Source organism: Mustela nivalis (genome assembly GCF_964662115.1).
Source record: "Mustela nivalis genome assembly, chromosome: 5".
NCBI lineage: Eukaryota > Metazoa > Chordata > Mammalia > Carnivora > Mustelidae > Mustela > Mustela nivalis.
In genome coordinates this window covers 97856268-97880432 of record NC_139024.1, presented here as the reverse complement: position 1 = coordinate 97880432, position 24165 = coordinate 97856268, and the positions used below count along the sequence as shown (strand labels likewise).

The following is a 24165-nucleotide window of genomic DNA, read 5'->3' as shown; positions in this document are numbered from 1 at the left end:
ACCTTGGCTTCAGACTTCTGGCCTCCAGTGTGAGAGAATAAATTTCTGCTCTGTGAGCCACCCAGTTTGTGGTCATTGATTGTAATGGCCACAGGAAACGAATATGGCTACTTCGCCATAAACAAGAAAGAAAACACATTAACAACAGATATGAGTCTCAAAATAATGATGCTGACTGGAAGAAGCCAGACAAAACAGAGTACTTGTTGTATGCCTCTATTTATATGAAATTCTAGAAAACACAAGCTGACTTTGCATGACAAGAAGCAGACCGATGGGGTATGGGGAGAGGCAGGGAGAGGTGATCATGATGGGGCTTCGGACATATTGTGTTCATTCTACTGCTTGTGGTGATGCTTTCACAGGGGTCTACGTATGTCAAGCTTATCCAATTGTACACTTAAGTGAGGTGTACTTTATTACAGATCAGTTATGCCACCAAATAATGGTAATAGTAGTAATGGAGGCAAATAAAGCCCCAGAAATCTGTTCCATAGAGAGTCATTCTGGACAATTTACTTGCCAAGCTGCCTTGTCTGCCTCCCTTGCCTCTGGAATATCACCTGATTACAAGACTTAGGTCTCTCCTGTCCTAACATCCTTAGCCACCTATATGTCCACATCTCCACCACTCAAAAACAAAACAGAACAAAACAAAAAAGACCAACAAACACTGCAAAACAAATCAAAACAGTCCTTTATCTCTGGCTGGTTTTCCCATTGACTATTTCCTTCCCTCTTTCCTGTCACTTGCAAAGACCCAGGTGTCTACATTCTGGCTATACTTTCTCCTGCCAAAGGCCAAAGTCTTTTTTTTTTTTTTTAATATTTTATTTATTTATTTGACAGAGAGAGAGATCACAAGTAGGCAGAGAGACAGGCAGAGAGAGAGGGGGAAGCAGGCTCCCTGCTGAGCAGAGAGCCAGATGCAGGGCTTGATCCCAGGACCCTGAGATCACGACCTGAGCCAAAGGCAGAGGCTTAACCCACTGAGCCACTCAGGGGCCCCAACAGTCAAAGTCTTGAATTTTTGTTTCATAACCAATGAACTAATCACCATCTTTGTCCTATTGATTCAAAGATCTCTTTGCCATTCCATCTTCATTGACCTCTTCACTGTAAACCCAAGCCCACCCTCCATTTCCATCAGCAACTTTCTGCCAGAGCCCCTGCTCCACCCTCCACTAAACTTTCATGCTCACAGAATCCGGGGCTCCCTTTGCTTAGTTGAGTGACTTATAAGCCTTTCTTGCCAATATGCTGTCACACCCATTACACCCCATCCTGCTTCATTTCAAAAGGACAGAATTTTCACAAAATGAATAACAAGTTATCAGTGACAGCCCTCTCTCTTTCAGAGCTCAAGCTTGTGAAAGATGCTCCAAAAATGTTCCGGAGTCTGATGTCGGGCACTGAATGCAACATTTGACAGGGCAAGTTGGACAAGCATCAAGAAAGACATGACTACTGTCCCACGCTCTCCAAACTCCTTTCCTTCTTATCTTGGAATGTTCCCTCCACTGCCGTCTGCCAGTCTATCAGTGCCTTTTCCATCATGACACCTTCACTGATGAACTAAAAAAATACTAGACATTCCCACCAGCACTTGTGGATATGGATGTTTCTTTCCATTGTGTTCCCATGTCCTCAGGTTATAGTTGCCTCACCACCTAAGACTGGGGAAGGTGTGCAAGGGAGTGATAGAAACATCTCCTACTCAGTAGGAAGGTGGCTATTAAGGGTGGGCTCCATGCATGGAGATGGGGAAGTATGGAAGCTGATTGAAATTCTGTTGTTAAACCTCCTGACCCTGTTATACTACCTCAAGACCTACCCATACTTTTCTGAGGTTGCCCTAAATACTGGTTGTTCCAGTGTCATTGTGAGAAAATGAGGAAGGAAGAATCAAGTATCAAAATTTGGCAGCCATCTTACCCTCAAGACATCTAATCTCCTTATTTTAGATGAATAATGGCAGGGGTCCAGAGAGGTTGGGGTTTGTCTAGGGCCACAGGGCTGGTCAATGGTAGGTTCAGCCTAAAGGCCAGATCTCCTGGCACAGGCCAAGGCCTCTCCCAGTTATTCACTGACTCAGGAAATATCTTTTGAATCCTAATATGAGATTTTTGCAAGGGTGCAGAGACATGGGGATGAGCAAGATGGACAAAGGCCTTTGACCTCCAAGAATTTACATTTTAGTGAGAGACAATAGACCACAGACAAACAAACAATCAAACAAATAATTATCACAGTTATAGTCTCTGATAGGGATACGAAGAAAATTAAACAGGGACTACAACAGAGAGTAGTTGGGGTGGGAGGCAGGGAAGGGGCGAGCTCTGCTTTATATTTTCCCAGTATTATAGAGGTAGAATTTACAAATAAAACTGTAAGACATCTAAAGTTTATAATGTGATGTTTGATATTCATAAACATTGGAAGAGGATTTTCCCCATCAAGTTAATCAATATATTTGTCACCTCACATATTTACCTTTGTTCGTTTTTTGTGAAAACATTTAAGTTCTACTTTCTTAGCAAAATTTCATCTACACAATAGCGTTCTCACTATAATCGCCAAGTTATACATTGGATCCTCATACCTTTACACTTATAGGTAAAGTCTTGTACACCTTTACCGACAAGGGTTCTACTTTACATGGATGGTGAGGGAAGTCCACCCTAGGGAAACGACCTTTAAGATGAAACATGTAAAGTGAGAAGAAACCAGGCAGGCAAGGAGATGGGCAAGAGGGTTCCAGACCAAGGGGCACCTGATGGCTTAGTTGGTTAAGCATCTGACTCGATTACAATTCAGGTCATGATCTCAGGGTCATGGGATCGAGCCCCAGGGTCACTCTCTCCACCTCTGCCTCTCCTCCTCATTTGCCTTCTCACTCTCTCTCTCAAAAATAAAAAAAAATTAAGGGTTCCAGATCAAGGAACCAGCATCCTCAAGGCCTTCAAGTAGGAAAGTGTTCAGTGTCTTGTGTACCCCAAGTCAGAAGAGGCTGGGCTGGAAAGTGGGGGATGGCAGCGTGGCCTGGGATGGGGCAGCAGATGGCGGATAACACGCTCTTTCCAGTCCTGTCAAGGAATTTGGATTTTATCCTAGATGAAATGGGAATTCAATGCCTGGCTGTTTCCCATAAGATGTTGCCCAGATGATACAGTATTTTGGGAGGAATAACTTCACATTATAGATATTTGAAGACATAACTTGACTATAGAGGCAAATCTCATATGCTTTTGCACCAAAAATGGGATGACAAGAAAACGGAAAACCAGTCACAGTGTGGGGATTTGCCAGACTAAATTAAACTGCCTTTCTGGAGTTTCATGGAGAAGTACGTTGATTTGTAAAACTTGCAAAAAACTGAGTTATGATGTAATGGTGTGAAAAGTACGCAGCCAGCTAACAATTCTAATTGAGACTACTGTTTGCTGGATGTAACTCCCTAGGAGGGAAGAGTGAATCAACACATTTTAACAGAATCATTTAAATACACCAGGAAGCTTCCTGCTTAAACCTACTAAATCATTTCAAAACCAAAAGGAGCTCCGTAATAGTCGGAATAATTGCTTCTGATATTGTTTTGTAAATGAGTACTATCATGCTGAGCTTTCTCGAAACTTCTGGCACATGATTGTCTTTGTGTTTGCACACTCACACATACACTCCACGCGCATACACATACCTGAGGAAAACATGTCCTGGGTGCTGCTGGGCTGAATCGTACCTAATTCCATGTTTTAAGGTTTTTGGACAATTTGAAAACACGAGATGACTATATAATAAGTCATTGGGATTCCTTGAAGAAATCATTGATTTTGCTGAAATGTTTTCCAATATAGTTTAAATAAATTGACTTGTTTGCTTCTCTGGCTATCATCTGATTAATATAACAAGCCTCCTTTTCCACCATTCGTAACAATTTAGTTCCTAAACAAGCAATCTGAAACACAGATTTTTCCAGAACAGACCAGTGTGTGCCAGGAAAGTATCTCTATGGGAGCGAAACAAACTTCACTTTATGTCATCAGCATAAAGATGAAGGACAGAAAGATTTTCTAGAGACCAGAAAATATGCATTCAATATCCAAGGACACATGAAAATGTACTGTGCACCAGGTTCTGGTTAGACTTTTATAGAGGGGAACATCCTTATTCTTTCTCTTAGGTTATTCAGGAATCAATGTTACTGAAAATCTGGTTTCCATAGACTAGACGGGAGGGGGCACAATGCCAAGATTATTGGAGATAAAATTCCAGAATGCTAGACTGAGGGTCAAGGAAAAAGACATGTAGTTACTGGTCTGTTTAATTCCTTTAATCTTACACCCTTGAAACAATGAATTATTACCTTCGATTGTTTTTTTAAAGTTTCAGATGCCCGCTTGAAATTTGTGAGATTATCTACTTAGCAGGCTTACCTGCCTAATGGAGTTCTTCTAGCTAGAATGAAATAAATGCGCCATAATTGCTTCTAATCCCCTTTTATTTTCTCCAAACAGGCGGGGGAGCACTGGAGTGAGTGCTCTTAGAGTCTGTTTTTGAGCCTTCTTATGATTTCCCATGACCTCCATAAGGAGCAGATTTAGAAGTAGTTACAAAAGGAAAGACAGCTGGAAAAAGTTGATGAAAGGTGCTGTTTTGCTTGGAAATGTATTTGGGGTATTTGTAGGAGGAAAGTCAGTACTTTCTCTTATGCAAACGAGGTCAGTTGTTAAAATCCAGGAAGTGTGCAATTATGCTACAGTGTGTTTACTCTGGGTATAAGTCTTACTTATACTTATACTTACTTATACTTATAGCAGATCCATTTTTTTTCTGTTTATAATGAAGTTACAGCTTTAATGAAAAGCCCAAATTATAATTTGAATGGTTTAAAATGGATGAACCATATTGATTTAGTTATATTTGCTGAATACTCTTTTTAATCTCTCACCTCAAATTAATATGCACATTTGGAAAGACTGGACTGGGGGCTTACCATTGTAGGTTACATATCTGGGGGCTCTCCCAGCCATCGTCCTGGCCCATCCCTGCTTTCTATTTTCTAAGGTGTGCCTCTATTAAGGCTCAGATAAGCTGCCCCCAGGTCAAGTACTCATGAATGTCACAGTCCCCCACTGGGGAACAGGCAGGCAGGTGAGTTGGGAGCAGAGGCCTTCCACATCCCCCAAAAGTAGGGTGGGGGGAGGAGCAGGGTAACAAGGGAGCCCTGTGCTGGTTCTAGTCAACTGCTGGGGAGTAGCGGTGACCCCAGTAATCCCAGGTCCAGAATGCTGGGGATGCCCCCACCTGAGCGAAACCAAGGCTCTGTGTGCCCAAGTAGGGTCCAGGGAAAGCAGAGGCGACAAGAGCTCATGCCCCAGGCTGGTGGCTTTCCTGGGAACCACCCCCAAGAGTGAATGCTTATGGTGGGGAGGGTCTGGACAGGGTCCCCTTGGCAGATTTGCTGTGAGTCGGGGTGCAGGCTCTGTGAATGGCAAGGGAAGTTCTGGGTGGCTCAGGTCCTCCCCTGCTCAGGCTCCAGGCTGTGCTTGTCAGAGTCTCCCTAGCACATGACCTAAGGCTGCTCAATTGCCTCCACTCTGTGGGAAGCAGCCCAGAGCTGATGGGACCAGAGACCAGCAACCACGATATCTAGCCATGAGTCCTCACAGGGGCCTCCCCAGGCTCCATGCACTCAGCCCCTCTCAGGCAGCTCCCCAAGACAGCATGAGGATTAGAAACCCATTGTCTTGGGGGAGGCACCTGCCTTCTTCCACATCTGCACCGCATCTGCTGTGGGCGAGACCAGATGGGAAGGTGGGTCAGCTCCTAAGCACCCTGGGCCTCAGGCTTTTCAGAGGGAACTTCTCGGAGTGGATACTGTGGGGTGGAGAGCCATGTGAGCTAGTTCACGAATTCAAGAGTACAAAACGTTTTCTTATATTTCTATAACTGAGTTTAATTTCTATTTTGAGCCCCATTCTACCAGGGGTACAGACTAAATCTAGGCTGAGCATTTATTCAACCCACACATTCATCCCTGAAGCTGGAATGAACACTGTTCCAACTCTCCTTGTGATTCAGAAGCCACCCCAGGGCCTTTAAAGCTTCAGTCCATTATGAATAAGGTCAGCTTTTGCTGAGCAATTAAAAATGCTTTTATGATGGAAAATTTCATATATTTATGAAGATGGATGGATAGTATATGCAACCCATATACCCACCACGCAGCTGTAGCAGTTAACAACAAAAGGTCTCTCGTGTTATACTTAGGCTCCCACTCATGAACCTTGACAACTGGGTTAAAACTGGAAGTAAATCCCAATATCATACTATTTCATCCATAAATCCTTTGACATAAGTCTCTGAAAGATATGGATTGGGGAGGGGGGCTGAGAATAGCATTCATTTATTATTTCCTAGTTCCTTTAGGTAAGGAATCAGCTTTAGGTTAATTGGATCTTCTGTTCAGCGTCTCTCAAGATAGGGATTCCTTCTGAAAAACGTTGATAATATCATCATAACACCTAAAAAATTAAAAGTAATTCCCTTATGTTAAATATTCTTGGTTCAGTTTCTCCAATCATCTCATCTACTTTTAAAATAATTGCTCTATTAAAATCAGAATCCAAAAAAAGTTTTTGTACATTGCATGTATTTAAAGAATCTCTTAAATCTCTCGAACCTATAGATTTCCACTGCTTCTCTGATTTTCATGCAATTAAAAAAAAAACTCCTTATCACCACAATCTAAGAGTAGAGAATTCTTTGGGAACGTGTTGGTCACTTGGCGTGCGGAACAGTGCTTCTCAAACTTGAATGTGCATGGAAATCCCTGGGGCCCTTAAGACGTGTGTTCTAGAGGGATGGGAGTCGAGCCTCTGAGGCCTGTATGTCTAACAACTTCCCCGGTGATCCGTATGCTGCTAGCACAGGGACTGCTCTCTGAACCTCAAGCCTGTTGAGCTCCACGCTACAGATTTTGCTGAATTTGGTTGCATCCCTGAAGTGTTCACCCTTGTCCTGCATTTCCCATAAATTGGCATCTTGAAGCTTGACTGAATTCCTCTGGTCAGTTGTTTTGGCAAGAATCCTTCACAGGCAGTGCTGTCCACTTTCTACTACATGGCATTGGGAGGACTGTCATGTCTGGCTGCCCCACTTCTAGTGATGTCAGGTGTGTAGAGTGGTGGGCCTGACCTTTCCATTCTTGCGATCTCTATCAGTGGTTTTAGTAGCTGTTGATAGAACCATCGTCCAGATTAGTGGTTCTTAAAGCTGTCTGCATGTCACTTAGAAAGATTCTAAAAAACACTGATGTCAGAGTCCTTTTCCAAATCAGTGAGGGACCCAGACGGGGTGGGGGGGGGGTGAGGGAAGAGGGAGAGAGAGAATATGCGTGTGTACTTGTGCACCTGCATGTGTTTTAAGCCCCTAACCAGGTGATTCTAATAGGTTCCACATAGGGGGCTGAAAAGCAATAGGTCTAGGTCACTTTTTTTTTTTTTTCATTCTGGTTTCCAACCTATCAATCTATCCCTTTTCCTTCACTTATTTTGCTGAGCTCTTAATGGGTAGAACTGCTCTTTTAAAGACTGAGCCAGGTGACATGTTGCAAAATAAATCAGGCTTCACTCCTAGCATGAAGCCACTCCCGCCTCTCCACATAGCCTCTCGTGCTCCCAGGGACCCACCTCTCCAGGGACCTCAAGCTACTTTTGAATGTCCAGAGCCTGTCTCCCCACCAAGGCCACCCCCTCATGTCCCACAAGCCTCACAGGTGAGCTTGGGGGGGGTGACGTGGATGGGCTTTTAATTTCTCTACTACTTCACCTTTTTTAAGCGAGCGATGGTTTTGCTTCTAAAAAAAGCTATTTTCATTTTCGGAGGAAAAAGAAAGTGTGAAAAGACCCACTGTGCCTAACTCTGCACTTTTGCCTTAAATCCTAATGAGTCATCGAAATCCTCTCGAATCCTGTCTCCAGGCTCCAGAGGACACCAGAATTAAAGTCCCAAGACTAATTTGGAAAGTGAAAAGCATTAGCCTCCCCTAATCTTACCCAGTTTTGCCAGTCTGGGCTGTACTGGCAAGAGGAGGGAGGAGGATCTGTCTAGATAAAAAGGAAAAGGATTGGAAAGCTAGAAGGTCGTCACATGCTACAGGAGGAAAAGCTGGTCAGAGTCTTCTTTTTGAATTCTTTCTATCTGGCTTCCTCACTTGTCCTCTCTCTATATTAAAAATGTATTGGTTATTCCATTCGGTGTTGAGAACACCAACGTGTGACGATAAACTCCGTTTGTGAGACGGAACACAGAACACGGGCAGCCTTGGGGATGAAGAACAGCTGTAATTTGGGGCACAAGTCCAAAGCATGACTTCACACTGCTCTGTCCGGTTGCATTTCTCCCCGCTCTCTGGCTGTCTGTGCAGAAGTGTCTTCATCAGTCTCTCTCTGTCGATTTGCAGGAAGCCTTAAGCATACTTCAATGGCCGAGGACGAATGGAGTCCATCCGGTGGCTCTTGGCCGCAGCAGGAGTAGAGGTAAGATGCTGGGTTTATTCGTATTATTTTCATCATGGGGTTGTTGAGCACTTCCTTGGGGAGCAGGTGTAAGAAACGCCTATGATTCCTGACCAAAAAGCCAATTTTGCTACCTGCCCTTGAGATACTAGGCTGTGAGTGAATGAGTTAGTTCTTTTAAGTAAGCACCCAGATATCGTGGAAACTGGTTGTTGGGACTGAGCGGACCCACGGTGAAGTAATCATCACTAATAAAGAAAGGAAGGGAGGGAGGAAGGAGTATTGGAAGGAAGGAAGGGACTCGTTCTAGCAAACAGCCTCTTTTCATTTCATCCTGTCTGCCAAGTGTTGGATTTATGTAACTACATTTGTCTCGTGAATATTGAGAAACAGGTAGTTTTCTTTAAACACACAGAAGGGTCTCAGAGATACTGATGTAAGAACATATCATTCATTACCAAAAATATAACCATCCTATATTTTAATGAATTTTAAAAAAGTCTATTATTGGGGTGCCTGGGTGGCTCAGTGGGTTAAGCCTCTGCCTTCGGCTCAGGTCATGATCTCAGGATCCTGGGATTGAGCCTGCATCAGACTCTCTGCTCAGCAGGGAGCCTGCTTCCCCCCACTCTCTCTCTGCCCACTTGTGATTTCTATCTGTGTGTCAAATAAATAAAATCTTTTTAAAAAATTCTATTCTCAACGTACTTTAAAGCTGCTATTGAAGTTTATACTGACCTTTCAAAGATAAATATTTGTATCTGTATATACATTCACTGTGAATATAAAGCAATTAGCCTCTTCTGTAACCCACACAGAATTTTTTTTTCTAGTCACTCCTAAGTGGTCTCTTAGATCCAAAGACGAAAGAACAGGGAGTTTTATTCACACTCAGTGGTTTAAAGTGCAAATAGCATGTAATCCCATTCACTTGGTACTTGTTAGGATGCTCTGTGTTCTGTTTGGGCCCTGACAGCAGACATCATATTCATTTGTTCACTAGGAGTGCAGATACCGTATATGAATGCAGCTTAGGACACAGTTTATTATTTAAATATTTTATGAAACATACCTTTTATGGTATCTGGTGGTACAGAGGATTAAAGACATTTTAGGAGAAGAGAACAGATGTTTTATTCTAGAATCTGAAGAAACCCATGAAGCTGCTTCCCAGGAAAAAGCCCCATGTACCTATAATTGTAGGGACTCCAAAAAGCCACAAAATACACAACTGTATCCTAGGCCCCCAGGTTAATCATTTCTGCTATAAGAAAGCAGCAAATCCTTGTGAAAAGTTCATTATCACTTTTTTCAAAAATTCTTTTGTTAGGAATTTTCTTAAACTTTAAGTTAAAACTTTGAAAATATGTAAAGTATAAAGAATGTTATAATAAACAAACAAACATGATGTCACTATGTGGAATGAGAAATTATTGTTATTTTGTCATATTTGCCTTTAGTCTTTTTTTTTTTTTTTTTGGTTAAATATTTTTATTTATTTAACAGAGAGAGAGACAGGGAGAGAGGGATACACAAGCAGGGGGAGTTGGAGAGGGAGAAGCAGGCTTCCCACCTATCAGGGAGCCTGATGTGCGGCTCCATTCCAGGACCCTGGGATCATGACCTGAGCCAAAGGCAGATGCTTAATGACTGAGCCACCCAGGTGCCCATTGCCTTCAGTCTTAAAAGAAAGGGGGGGGGGGTGGGTTTAATATATTCATATACTCTTAATAGATAAAGCTGAAATTTGTTCATTCATTCATTCATTTTTTTTTAAGATTTTATTTATTCATTTGACAGAGATCACAAGCAGGCAGAGAGGCAGGCAGAGAGAGAGGAGGAAGCAGGCTCCCCGCTGAGCAGAGAGCCCAACATGGGGCTCAATCCCAGGACCCTGGGATCATGACCTGAGCTGAAGGCCGAGGCTTTAACCCACTGAGCCACCCAGGTGCCCCCTGATAAAACTAAAATTCAGTCCAGCCATCACACCCATGTCCACTTAAATAACCCCTATCCAGTTAGTCCAGCCTTTATATTTTTACATTTATGTGTGTCCTCACCAAACACTGACTTCTGTGCCTTTTGAAAGAATTTATGTGTTTCCCTTTGTGACTCATTCTGTCTTTTCCTCCTTGCACTCAATATTATGTCTTTGAGATCCATCCATACTGAGATGGATAAAAGACAGAGGAACAAATGATGGCAGCGGGGAATAAGGGTCATTCCTTGATAATTATTTTATAAATCCCAATTTTTATGTATTGTTGCATTAACATTAGATCTGGATAAAATATTGCAAAGCACCCCGCAGACAATGTGAACTCAAAACCCACCTGTCAAAAACATTCTAATTTCTCCAGAGGGGGCGCTATTTTTTAGTATATAATAATAATAAAAAAAAAATTTGAACTTGTCGTTTCTTCAAAACAATAAAAGGACAATTCTTTCTGAGCCATATGAAGGTCCTTCCTGGATCTTCTGACTCCTCACAGTTTTTATATTCAGAGTTGGTATTGTAGCTGGTCATAATTAGAAGAAAATTCTATAGTCAATATCGACCTTCCGTGCCTGACTTTTCCTTTTGATGTGAGTCATGGCAAATTTTCAAAAGTGAACTCCACATGCTCTTGCATACACAACTTTGTTAAAATGGCCCTGCTTCATTTATTCTTAGAGCCCAGGGCCTCTCTTACAGTAAGTCTTCCAGCAAAAGATATCCCTAAGGAAGACACACCCTTAAAAACAAAAACATTCAGGCGGGAAACCTTTGCTGTGTGATCTGGTCAAACTCAGTCTAAACCTACCAGAAAATTCCCCAGATGGTATGTGGTCTGTGGGGGTTTGCTGTATCCCATGCCGGTCCATGGCCACACCCAGACTATGAGTTCCTGGGTGCCGCCCTCTCTGCGGCCTGCTCTCAGGGATTGACCTGGTAATGAAGGAGCAGGAGGCTGGCTGAGGACAAAGCAAAAGCTGGCGCCTTGCACCCCCCCTTCACCCGCTCCCCTCCATATGTGTAGCATTCCTCAGGCACCCCTGACTGCCATAAAACGATAAATAGTTAACTTGCAGAGATCACAGTCCTGCAAGGTAGGAGTCTCCCTTGGTTTGCAAATGTCCTTGAGATTTACAACAAAGAAGTTACCTTATCAATAGCCCTAATGTCCAGGTTCGAACCTGCAATAAACGACCCTTGCTGCTTGGCTTTGACTCACGTCTCTGGTGGTCTTTTAAGGTGGGGGTAATATTCAGTTGGCATTTCAGTAACGCCTCGCTTGGAATTGGAGTTTGGGTTCCAAGCCCTGCTCTTTTATAGCTTGGCCAAAGCAGATGGTAAAAGTCAGATGGAGCACCTGACATGAGGTATTCGAGGAGAAATTGAAATCATAAAGGTATACTTTCCCCCCTATCACACTATATGAAAGTCATAAGTAATATTCAAATTTAAGAAAAATGCTTTTTGGGAAGGTTTTACACCCTTGTTATCCCTATCTGTATTTTCATATTTGATGTCAACTTTGGGGTGACTTCTTCCTATAAAGATTATCGAAATACAAATTACACAGTTAGCAAAATGATGCTATCTAAAATGTAGTGGGTTTAGGGGGAAGGGATTCTAGCCCTGGTTCTTCCACCTTTTAGCTGAGGGACTTTAGGGAAGTCACTTAACCTCTCTGGGCTTCATAAGCATCACGCGAAGGCTTGGAAAAGAAGAGCACCAAGAGTTATAGTTAATGCTGGTCTTCAAGGTTTAGGAATGAGGGTGATATGATATCTTGGTTTAATTTTAAATATCCAGGAACACGACCAGGGAACCACATTATCAATATCTTTTCATCATTCCAAATTATAAATGTAAAATTTAAAAATTATTTTCGTGACAATGGGGGTAGAATAGAATCTTTGGGGGAAGAAACTGTTTTCCAAGTACAAGTTGGGTTTTCCATCTCTAATAATGATGACAGAAAAAATACAGAAAACTCGTTGCATTTAAATTTTCTATTAAAATTATACTGTACAAAATGTACATGTCCAATCTATGGATGTGTTTTAGAGATTGATTTTAAAGTATCCAGAAGTTAACTAGTAATAATCTAACAAAACAGACATCTAAGACAAGATGTTGAAAGCAACAAGATATAAACTACACCTTGATTAGTGTTTCCTTAATGCCATAAAGTGTATTTTGAGTTTACTCAGTACTATTGTTCCATTGCCACCATGTAGTTCCTGAGATTTGCAGCAATTTTGTTTTTCTGTGTCTAAGCCTCTTGGGTTTAAAAAGAGAATATAGAATAGAATGATGAAACTAACATTTGCTTGTTCTCGAACCCTGGAAATGAGGGACAACAAACACCACCCAAGGGAAAGTTCTGAGGCAAACAGTAACAACGTTCAATATTGAGCCAAACGTGAGAGTTAGTCTTCCTTAGATAAGATCTCTTTTAGCCATCATGACAACATCATGCGTAGGTAGTAGCTTCATTTTCACACATTAGGAAACTGAAATTAGAAGAGAGTAACTTATCTGAGCCAATGAAGGGGAGTAGTAGCCCGCTTTCAGATTGCGATCTGGGAAGTCTACCTGAAAGGCTCCGGCCACACAACAGGGGGTATCAGTATTACTCAGTCACCTGAATTCAGTAAACCCTTTGCTTTGGTTTTATATAAAAACGTCCTTAGGTCCATCGAACCCGGAAAAGGCCAGTATGCATTCAATAATTACTTGAAACAGTGGTTTCCTTGGTGGTTAGACCTTTTATTTTTACTCAACTCTTTTTCCATGATATCAAAAGTAAGAATAACAATAAAAATGATAGTAGCAACATATTCTTATATTCTTTCTTTCGTTCTTTAGTTTGAAGAAGAACTTTTTGAAACACGTGAAGAATTTGAGAGATTAATCCAAGGTGAGGAAAAAAAAGGCTTGCATGTTAGCTACATTGACCAAGGATGAAATCTCTGAGAGGCGTGCACATGCACGCGCGCGCACACACACACACACACACACACATGCGTACACATATTCTAAGAGTGGAGAAAATTAGGTAGACAATATCTATGATATCTGTCAGGAAGGCAGCACTTAGGTCTTGCAACAAACCAATGGGTGTGCACAGCAGGGGGAGCCCTGCCCCCGAGCTAAATTGTAATAATTTCAGCACCATCTTTTTGTTTCCTCAGCCCTAGGGATGATACTTTCTGCAGCTGTCACCTTCATGATACTGTATCATCCCTTTGTTGCTTCTCAGATCTCCAGGACCTAGTCATTGTCTTTGTAACTCGGTATGCTTCAAGTAACTTCTGCCTCCCCCTGAGTCCTGGCTGATGTAATTCGGGGGCAGGAAATGTCCTGACAGTGAAACCGGGAGGCAATTGCAGAAAAACCAGGATGTTTTTGCCATGGATTCAGTCCAGAAAGCTGGTTCAACTTAAGGAAAAATGGGAAAAGTGCCATCTTTACTGTTACCTTTCTGAGGAAGCGTCAGACAGACTGACAGACAGAGGGAAGGAAGGATGGGGCAGAGAGAGTGGGATTCTTTTAAATTAAGCCACTGCCCTCTCAAGGTGCCATTGTTGTGTAATGCAAGAATTCCCTGGAAGATGAACAAGAAAGCCCAAAACAAAAAGCTGTCTTTCTGATGGGAGGCCGCTTGAAGGAGTGCTTTGAATTCCAGGTTGAGGTTAAATATTATTGTCTCCTAAGAGAAGAGGAGTAATGGAAAGGCTTAAGCTGGTGTTATGACTCCAGGCAGTGCATGTGAGTAGATAAGAAGGGCCCATCTGCTCAGCATCACTCATCATCTGGAAATGCAAATCAAAACCACAATGAGGGGTCACCTCACACCTGTCAGAATGGCTAAAACCAGTACCATGAGAAACAACAAGTGTTGGTGAGGATGTGGAGAAAAAGGAACCCTTGTGCACTGTTGTGGGGAATGCAAGCTGGTGCAGCCACTGTGGAAAACAGCCTGGAGGTTCCTCAAAAAGTTAAAAATAGAGATACCCTCTGATTGAGGAATCCCACTCTTTGGGTATTGACTTAAAGAATATGAAAACAGTAATCTGAAGAGATATATGCACGCTGTGTTTATCACAGCACTATTCGCAATAGCCAAATGAGGGCAGCAGTCCAAGTGTCCACCAGTAGGTGAATAGATAAAGAAGATGTGGTATCTGTATACCATGGAATATTACTCAGCCAAAAAAGGAATGAAATTTTGTCATTTGCAATGACATGGACCGACCTAGAAGGTACAATGCTAAGCAAAACAAGCCAGCCAGAGAAAGACAAATACGAAATGACTTCGCTCCTATGTGAAATTCAAGAAACAAGAACAATGAGCAATGAAAACAAGAGACTAGCCAAAACAAAAACAAAAACAAAAAAAACCAAAACCAAACCCAAACCAAACCAAAACAACAACAACAAAACCAAACACAACCCCCCCCCCCACCGACTCTTAACTATAGAGAACAAAGTGGGAGGAGGTTGGGGGGGTGAGTGAAATAGGTGAAGGGGGTTAAGAGCACACTCACCGCGGTGAGCGTGGAGGAATGCACAGAATTGGTGAATCCCTATACTGTATGCCTGGAACTAATAGAACACCATATGTTAACTGTCCTGGAATTAAATTTAAAAGCTTAATTAAAAAAAAAAAAGGACATGGAGCACTGGGTGTAGGGCATAAACAATGAATTTTGGAACACACACACAAAAAACTAAATTAAATTAAATTAATTTTTTAAAAAAAGAGAGCCCTGTGAGGGTTGAGTTAACGGCTAGGACATTATTAACAATGGTTTGGAGGGAAAGAGAGTCTCACCAGCAGTGTGGCCGCAAGAATGAAGAATAAGTGATGAGAAAGGGACATTCTTGACCAGAGAGAAAGCTTCTGTCTCTGCACTTTGTTGTATCTCCTAGAGGACTCAGCCACAAGTCTTGCCTTCTACATGTCTTTCTGTGAATAAATGCATACATATTTCTCCTTTTGGAGTAGTCGCTAACATATCTTAATCCTATTTAATTACGTAGTCTCATCTGTAGCACCTTAAGAGTTAAAGAAGACTCCGTTGCTACCATGAGGGACAGTAAAGAGCCCAACTTTCCTTTGTACCTTTAAAGGTGGAACCCTGATGTATGAACAAGTGCCCATGGTCCAAATCGATGGAATGAATTTGGTAGAAACCAGAGCTATCCTACGATACCTAGCTGCAAAATACAACTTGTATGGAAGGAACCTACAGGAACAAGCCTGGTGACAACAACTACTTCTTACTTAAAATGAAGTTTAAAAAAAAAAAGGAAATTCTAACGTTTAGTCATGTTAGCAATCCTATGTAGTTCTTGGAGGAATGAAAATTCTTTTCTTGTTTTTTAACTTCTTATTATGGAAAAATCTAAAACATCAAAGGAGAGAGAATGGTGAAATAAACCGTATAAACACATTTGCTTTAAACAATTATCGATCCATGGCCAATTACCCAGTTTATTTCATTTTCTGATTCTGTATTGAGAACAAAGCAAGGACAAAAACTAGTGAAAGAAATCTGCCTCTTCCTGTTGCAATCTCTATTTCTCTCCACTAGGTGGGAGTAAAGCACAGGGTAAATCACAAGAACAAACTCAAAATTTGGAGTGGGACGTTTGGAAACTGATTCAGGAAGTAGCCTTTGGAAACCACCTCCTTAGTCTCTGGTTCACCAGATAGGCTCCCCCCACCCCCACCCGCTCCCCAGTGTCCCACACATTCTTAATTTTCACATGTACACACTCGTCCCTTTGCAATGGGCAGACCTGTCTACAAACTAGCAAACAGTCTTGTCTTAACTGAATTTTTAAAAACAGCAACACTCAATTACAAATTATTGCACAGAATTAGAAAACTATTCGTTGTTAAACAACAAATAGTCCATTTTTACCAAAGGGGATGTGTTTTAAATAAATATCTCATGGTTTTAAAGAATATATACATTTTCAGAAACTTCACTTTAAAATGCTTAAAGCAGTAAAATTTTTGGAATAGATCTCGTATTTTTAAATCTTAACATAAGCTTTCTCTTGCTTTCCAACCGAATCTAATTGCCAAATTTCTGCTGATTGCACCTAGCAGTGTAGTTTAACCCATTATTCCGTCTCTGTGTTTCCTGTCATTTGGTTGTTAGATATAGAGGTTTTATCAGACTCAAGTTCTAGTGGTTTTGCAGCACTATTTCATAGGTATTGGTGCATTCCCCAATCAGGAAGCAAAAAATGTCTGCTTGTCCTTTCTTTATGATAGTAACAGCCATTGGTATTCAGTGATATCATTCCTTCTGCATTTATTATCTGGGATACTTCTATAAAGAAAAACTTTCCTTCATCTACCATCTGGTTATCTGGAATATAATTTCCTCTAGGAAAGACATGGTAGACTTTTGTTTACCAATTTTCCAGATGAGTTGGCTCATCTGTGTCCTACCAATTAATTATTGTTATTGTTCTAGTGTCACTATGGGCTCTTCATTTTATGTATCTTTGATGCATTTCAGTTCACTTCAGTTGTTACTCTTATTTATGCTCAAATTGTTCTGCCGTTGGCCAGTGGGAGTGAAGTTGCTCCTGGAATGTTTGACCTTACTCTAGTGGTCTCTGATACTCCTTATTACCTCCTGGATAATCAGATTAACCTGCTACATCTCTTTCTTTCTTTCTTTCTTTTTTAAAAAATTTAATTATTTGACAGAGGGAGAGAGAGCTTACAAGTAGGTAGAGAGGCAGGAGGAAGCGGGCTCCCTGCCGAGCAGAGAGCCCGATGTGGGCCCGATCTGAGGACCCTGAGATCATGACCTGAGCTATTTGCTGCAGACACCACATCTGAGGGTTCTGTGAGCTGACAGGAATCAGCTGGATGGCACCCTTTCAGGGTCTCTCAGGCGGTTCTTCTCTCCGATGTCTGGCGCCTGGGTTGGGAGAGCTGGAACAAATGGGCCTGGCAGGGTATGTCTCCTCCTCCACATGACTTCTCCGTGAAGCCGGCTTGAGCTCCTTCGATGAGGTGGCTGACTTCCCTCAGAGTGAAATTTTGGAGACTACCAGGTGGAAGCTTAAGGCGTCTTATGACCTAGTCTTGGAAGTCTCAGAAATTACTTCCCTACATTCTGTTGGTCAAGTATGTCCCCGAGGCCCATTCAGATTCAAAGAGAGAATGAGACTTATTCTCAATAGCAGAAGTAGCAAAGAATTTGAGGCTCTTTCAAGATACTCATTGCTATTCTAGGTTAAAGTTAAAAGAACTATGGATCCGGGCGCCTGGGTGGCTCAGTGGGTTAAGCCGCTGCCTTCGGCTCAGGTCATGATCTCAGGGTCCTGGGATCGAGTCCCGCATCGGGCTTTCTGCTCAGCAGGGAGCCTGCTTCCTCCTCTCTCTCTCTGCCTGCCTCTCTGCCTACTTGTGATCTCTCTCTGTCAAATAAATAAATAAGATCTTAAAAAAAATTAAAAAAAAAAAAAAAAAAAAGAACTATGGATCCAAAAGATTAGGAGACTCACTTGACCAGGACAGTGGTTTCCCAGTGCCCAGACCAGTAGTCTTTTCACTATGCCACGGTACCTTGTCTAACATGAAATCTATTTTTCAATTCATTCTGGCACAGATTTGTGAGTGGTGACGAGGGGGAACTTGTCCAGTCAGTCCTGTGCTTTCTTGAATTGTTCTACTAAGTTTGAGAACCTTCAATCCAGACAGAGAAGTTGTTGGCAGCACAGAGGTCCCTGGTGATCTCTTCCCCAACATTTATAGACAGGGGCCATTTCACTGTTATTATAACTTTTAAATAGCCAAATATGATCTTTGCCTCATTTATGACTTTAGGATTATTTTAATACTTTGTGTGTGTTTTAATTAGCACTTACTTCACACAGTTGATCTTCAAACAGACATAATTGCTCCCACACTTTAGTCCTACTATTTTTCTATTTCTCAGATTGATCTTACGATCTCAGAGGAAGAGCAGGCAGGCAGAAATACTTGATTTTAACTCATGGGGCACTGAGATACCAGCCATGAGGCAGGAGGCACTCCGGCATTCGTTAACTTGTTTCTTTGGCTATGGAAATGATGGTTCCTTTATCTGCAACTCTTTTGAATTATGGACCCTTCTGTAGGACTGACATGTATGTAGAGGGCTTGAGGGACCTGAGCAACATGATTATGTTCTTTCCACTCTCCCTGCCTGGAGAAAAGGAGATGAATCTTGACTACATCCTTGAAAAAGCCACTACAAGATTCTTCCCTGTCTATGAGAAGGTAAGTGACAGACTTCTGTCTTGCCCTGTGACTTGGATCAAGGGGGAGAAAAAGCAATAAACTCTGAGTAGAGAACTTCAACAACCTCAAAGTAAAGAACTTCAGTGGATGAAAGATCCCAAAAACACTTTGTGAAAGCAAACCTCCTCCCTCCATCGCAGTTACAAAACAAGTCTGCCCTTCTTCCTTGCACCCCAGTCTTCTACATTTTGTTTTTTTTTTCTAAAGGATTTCATGGATAACTTCAGCAAAATTTGTGGTTCTAGTGCTGACAGAATTTTAGTTGCTTGATTTAATTTTGGAGTAAAAACCGAGTCTTATCAGATGATTCTATGGGGGGAAAAAAACCCCACACTAATTAGAGAGGGGGAGTGAGGGGAAAGAATGGATATTATTTATAAAATACACTTCATAGTACCAAGGCTCAGGGGACTTTATAAGGCTTATCAGAATTCTACACAATACTGAAAATGTTAAGAAAACAATTTTTTCCCCAAATAGTACTACTTTTCACTGTCTCTGCATTTTTTTGAAGATTTTATTTATTTATTTGACAAACAGAGATCACAAGTAGGCAGAGAGGCAGGCAGATAGAGAGGAGGAAGCAGGTTCCCCGCTGAGCAGAGAGTCTGATGTGGGGCTCGACCCCAGCACCCTGAGATCATGACCCACACTGAAGGCAGAGGCTTTAGCCCACTGAGCCACCCAGACACCACTTAAGTGATTTTTATCTTATTGTTTTACCAGTATTGACAATGGAATGAATGTTTAACATCACTATTCCCAAGGGCTTAAGTTTTTGTTGTGAGATACTATGAAGTACAGAGAGTTCTCTTGTGGCTAAAAACAGTTCTTATTATCATCATCGTCATCATCATCACAACAGAACTAATCATGTGATGGTTCACTTCTGCTAAGTGCTTACTCTGTCTAAGCACTGTGCCATGCATTTTGCATGCATGACTCCATGTCCTCTTTTAACTCCAGGAAAGATGTGTCATTGTTATCCCCATTTTGCAGACGAAGCAAGGTTTGCCTGATGGCACACAACTCACCACACTGGGGCCTCTCTACTCAGGTCTCTCTACCTCCTCATCCCACATCCAAGTGCCACAAAGTCACAGAGTTTGAGGGCTAGACACTACCGTAGTGACCTTCTACTCCAACATTTTATATTCAATTGATTGTGACTCAAGGCGACCTGTAACTCAGAGCCTTATTAGAAGAAAATTCGCTTCTAGAAAAAATCCATTTCTCAGAAATGAGGTGTGGGTCCCTGTGAGCACGATGGTCCCCCGCAAAGAGCAGCATCCTACCAAGAATCCTGACCTCAGATGGTGTGAGGAGAGAATCATCACCCCAGACCCGGGAGGCCCACCAATCCCGGCTGCAGGGGTAAAATTATTCTATAAAGTTTCATAGAATAGATACAGGGGATGTAATGAAAAGAAGACATAGGTGTGTGGAATTAGGCTGTTTCTGGGGTTCAGAAAACTCAGGTTTCAGGCTGTCCCACATCTTTTTTTTTTTTTTTTTTTTTTAAGATTTTATTTATTTGTCAGAGAGAGGAGCACAAGCAGGGACAGCAGCAGGCAGAGGGAGAAGCCGGCTCCCTGCCGAACATGGAGCCCGCTGAGGGACCTGATCCCAGGATCCTGGGACCATGACCTGTGCAGAAAGCAGGCGCTTAACCACCTGAGCCACCCAAGTATCCTTATCCCACCTCTTTTGATGAACAAGCTGAAGCCCTCAGAGATGGGATTCATATGTGCTCACACAGCTAGCCAGCGGCCAAGATTAGGAGACAGGTCTCTATAAACGTCCAGAAGACTTTTTGCCAAATCACCCTGACTTTAAGTCATCTGCTAGGTGTGCCCCTAAATCCTCTACCTTCTTCTCGACTATCCTGCAGGCACTCAGAGACCATGGGCAAGATTTCCTCTTGGGCGATCGGCTGAGCTGGGCTGATATACAGCTCCTTGAAGTCATCTTAATGGCGGAAGAGTGCAAAGCCAGTGTCCTAGCAGGCTTCCCTCTGCTACAGGTAGTGCTACCCAAATAACTCCCAAGAACTGCAGGAAGGGTGAATTTGTATCATTCACTTATCCCTTCATTCAGCCATTCATTATGACTGAAGAACCCACTAACTGCTTTATGCCAAGACCTGCCCGAAAGATACAAAGATGCCCTCAAGGAACACACCTAATGGGCGAGACAAGCACATAGATAACCTCAATATAAGGTAGCAAGTTTAAAAATAAAGTGGAATAGGAAAGCTGAAGAGGGTCATCTGGGTCAGCATGGGGATCTGAGGCTGACATCTGACAGGCTTTTAGTCTCGAAGGTTTTACCCTGATGTAGCAGAACCTTGATAAGATGATGGAAAACATTTAGGATATTACCATCCTTAACACAGTCACTATTTAACAATAACCATAACCCTCAACTACACTCTTATGTGCCGAGCATTGTAACAAGCACTAAAGGCATAATATCTCACTGATGTTATTCCGTTCTCAAAATGGATAGGAAACAAGGCTCCAGGAGGTGCAATAACTTTGCCTCAAGCTATATGGACAGCTGGTGATGGGACCCGGATGCTACCCTCGGCCTGATCCCATGGCTATGTTGATGGATTCCTTTCTAACCTTTAAAAAATATGCTTCTTTAGAATAGTTGTTGCCCAAGTTGGAGTAACTCTGCAGCCACAATTTCTCACTTTACCTTATGCTGCAAGCATGTTTTGGTATTTTTATGTAGTCTGCCTCATTTGGATACAACATGGTCTTCTATTGTTTAAAAATTCCATGATTATATAAAATTCCATGTGTTGTGTTCAGAATAACCTTATTTTAAATGCTGAAAATCATAAACAGCTGAAATATTCAGTACTTGAAAAGGGTCCACATAAATGAAGACACATCCATTGGGTAGAATTTTATGCAACCACCTAAAGGTGTATTTTCCAAGATTACAGAATGACATGGAAAAATCCTCATGACATAAGGACTTCTATTTATTAGTTATACATTAGGATACTCTGGAATATTTACTTTTATGAATAATGTTACAACAGCACCTTCATAGGTATACATTTTTCCACATTTAAGATGGTATCATTAGGATGCAGTCTGAAAAATGGGGCCAGGTGATTACAGTCTATGAACATTTTTGTGGTTCTTGAGAAATATTGCTAACTTGGTTTGTATGAGGGTAGCATTGCTTCACAAAGCCACACGATGTATGAAAACTCCATTTTATCCCCTGCTCCTACCAGCTATAAGGAATATAATTTTTACACACTTTCTGTCACATGCAAAAATATGCATCATTTATATTTTGTCTGTTTTGCCATATTCTCTTCTCATGGATAGCATTACTTCTGCATTTTAGGAATTCAAGGCCAGAATCAGCTGCATTCCCACAATTCACAAATTTCTGCAGCCTGGGAGCCAAAGGAAGCCTCCACTAGATGAAGTTTCCACTGAGACCGTGAAGAACATCTTCAAATTTGAACGCGGCATTTTTCTTAAAAACATGGGCACTATAGTAGCCGAGTATTAGCAAGCAAAGAGTTCTCAAGAACTCGTATATGTTTCACTTTGCTTTCACAGCAGTGCCTAGAGCGATACCATCAGGCCACTTTAATAAAGTAATAAACAAAAGGAAATAAACTACCAAATACTTTGTAAATCAGACAACTCTTTTCCATAAAACAATAGAACGCCAATAAATCAGAATCATCCAAAGAAAGATTCTTCTGCATTCTACTTTTTTGCAAAAGAGTAAAATTGTAAGTAAGTCAATAGATCTCAAGGGTTTCTTTAAAAAACAAAACACCCCACAAATACAAATATTGTCACTCACTTCCATATCCTTTTGGAATAAGCCCAGAACAAGGCATAGCTTCAAGCTAGTTTTTTTTTTTTTTTTTTAGATTTTATTTATCTTTTTTTTTTTTTTAAGATTTTATTTATTAGCAGTTGAGAGAAAGAGAGAGAGAGAAAACATGAATTGGGGGGAGAGGCAGAAACAGGAGAAGCAGGCTCCCTGCTGAGCAGCCCCTGTGGGACTCTGTCCCAGGACCCTGAGATCATGACCTCAGCCAAAATCACTGAGCCACCCAGGCACCCCTAGTTTCTAACTTTCAATCACTAAAGTATTTTACAGATATGGCATATATTTTTATAATCAATTTCACATTTAGTTTCTACTTTTATACTTTTTTCAAACTATAGTCATAGTCTGTCTGGGGTTTCTATTTGGTTAAACTGGTAGGTTCGTTCTTTCTTCCTTCCTTCCCTTAATTGAATTACCTATCACTGGAAGCCTAATGCCTTCCTTGAAAGTCTGCTGGGAAAGGGAACTGAACACAACAGTACCAGTTGGGGCTCCACCCACCACTTCATATAAAGAATGGGTTTGTAATCCCACACTGTGGGGTAGAGGCAACTGGATCAAAATGGCAGCTTTTTAGAGCTTTAAGGGATCTCATCAAACCATTTACTCCCAATTCCTCCTTAACGATGAGAAACCTCCTTAACGATGAGAAACTGAGACTCAGAGAGAGTAAACCACCTTCCAAAGAACCTATAACCAGTCAGTGGGAGAAATGGGCTCGAAGTCAGGTCTCTTGACGTTTAGTCTGGGGTGTAAAAGTAAATGCTGTGGACAGTGTCCTAACTCTACCTAAAAATGAAGTGGTGATTTGGGAAAAAATGGACAAAATCATTTTTGTTTCAGAATTCTTACTGTTCCAGCAGGGAGAACACCTGCTGTGGAGGAAGAGCTCCCAGTCTCTTTCTTGAAAAATCGAACATCTAAATGTTGAACATGATTCGAGTATAGAGAGAAGACACTAAAATGAGAGAAACGGGGTTTTTTTTTTTTTTAAAGATTTTATTTATTTATTTGATAGAGAGAGATCACAAATAGGCAGAGAGGCAGGCAGAGAGAGAGGAGGAAGCAGGCCCCTGCTGAGAGAGCCCGATGTGGGACTCAATCCCAGGACCCTGAGATCCTGACCTGAGCCAAAGGCAGCGGCTTAACCCACTGAGCCACCCAGGCGCCCCGAGAGAAATGGGTTTAAAACAGAATGCATTTTATTTGAATACTGAATAGATTGTTAGTACGTAGACAGTGCTGAGAATCGAGTTTTTTTAAAGGGGAAAATAAAACTGGCAGCAATAAAATTAAAATGCAAGAACTATAATTTCTAATATAACACAAAGGACAAGCAGTTACATCAGCACCTTTTGTGAAGGTCACTTCTGGCATTCCATTATCTGAGAACTTACAGTTTCATTTAAACTTCAGAGGAGTATTTGGAACTGTCAGAAAAAAAAACAAAAAACCAA

At 41.6% G+C, this 24165-nt stretch overlaps 1 protein-coding gene and 1 long non-coding RNA gene across 3 annotated transcripts; both read left to right on the top strand.

Annotated features, from left to right (window-relative positions):
* The first annotated feature begins 8061 nt into the window (after positions 1-8061).
* On the top strand, positions 8062-15968 carry LOC309864043 (glutathione S-transferase 3-like). Of its 2 annotated transcripts, XM_082729374.1 has the most exons (4): positions 8062-8172; positions 8465-8540; positions 13378-13429; positions 15646-15968. In XM_082729374.1, exons 2-4 carry the CDS (start codon positions 8499-8501, stop codon positions 15780-15782), a joined length of 231 nt encoding a protein of 76 aa, XP_082585500.1. In that variant the 5' UTR covers positions 8062-8172; positions 8465-8498; the 3' UTR covers positions 15783-15968. The 2 variants fall into 2 exon arrangements, with proteins under 2 accessions (XP_082585500.1, XP_082585499.1); XM_082729373.1 differs by lacking the exon at positions 8062-8172 and having other exon boundaries at positions 8180-8540.
* Positions 15969-18666: 2698 nt separating this feature from the next.
* On the top strand, positions 18667-22561 carry LOC309864045. The gene is made up of 2 exons (XR_014311354.1): positions 18667-18808; positions 22202-22561. It is a non-coding gene; the product is annotated as an uncharacterized lncRNA (long non-coding RNA).
* Positions 22562-24165: the final 1604 nt, after the last annotated feature.

Coding starts and splice junctions, on each gene's coding strand:
- LOC309864043 (XM_082729374.1), top strand. CDS start 8,499: ATGGAGTCCATCCGGTGGCTCTTGGCCGCAGCAGGAGTAGAG. Junction 8,541..13,377: donor TGGCCGCAGCAGGAGTAGAG/GTAAGATGCTGG, acceptor TTCGTTCTTTAG/TTTGAAGAAGAACTTTTTGA. Junction 13,430..15,645: donor ATTTGAGAGATTAATCCAAG/GTGAGGAAAAAA, acceptor GTACCTTTAAAG/GTGGAACCCTGATGTATGAA.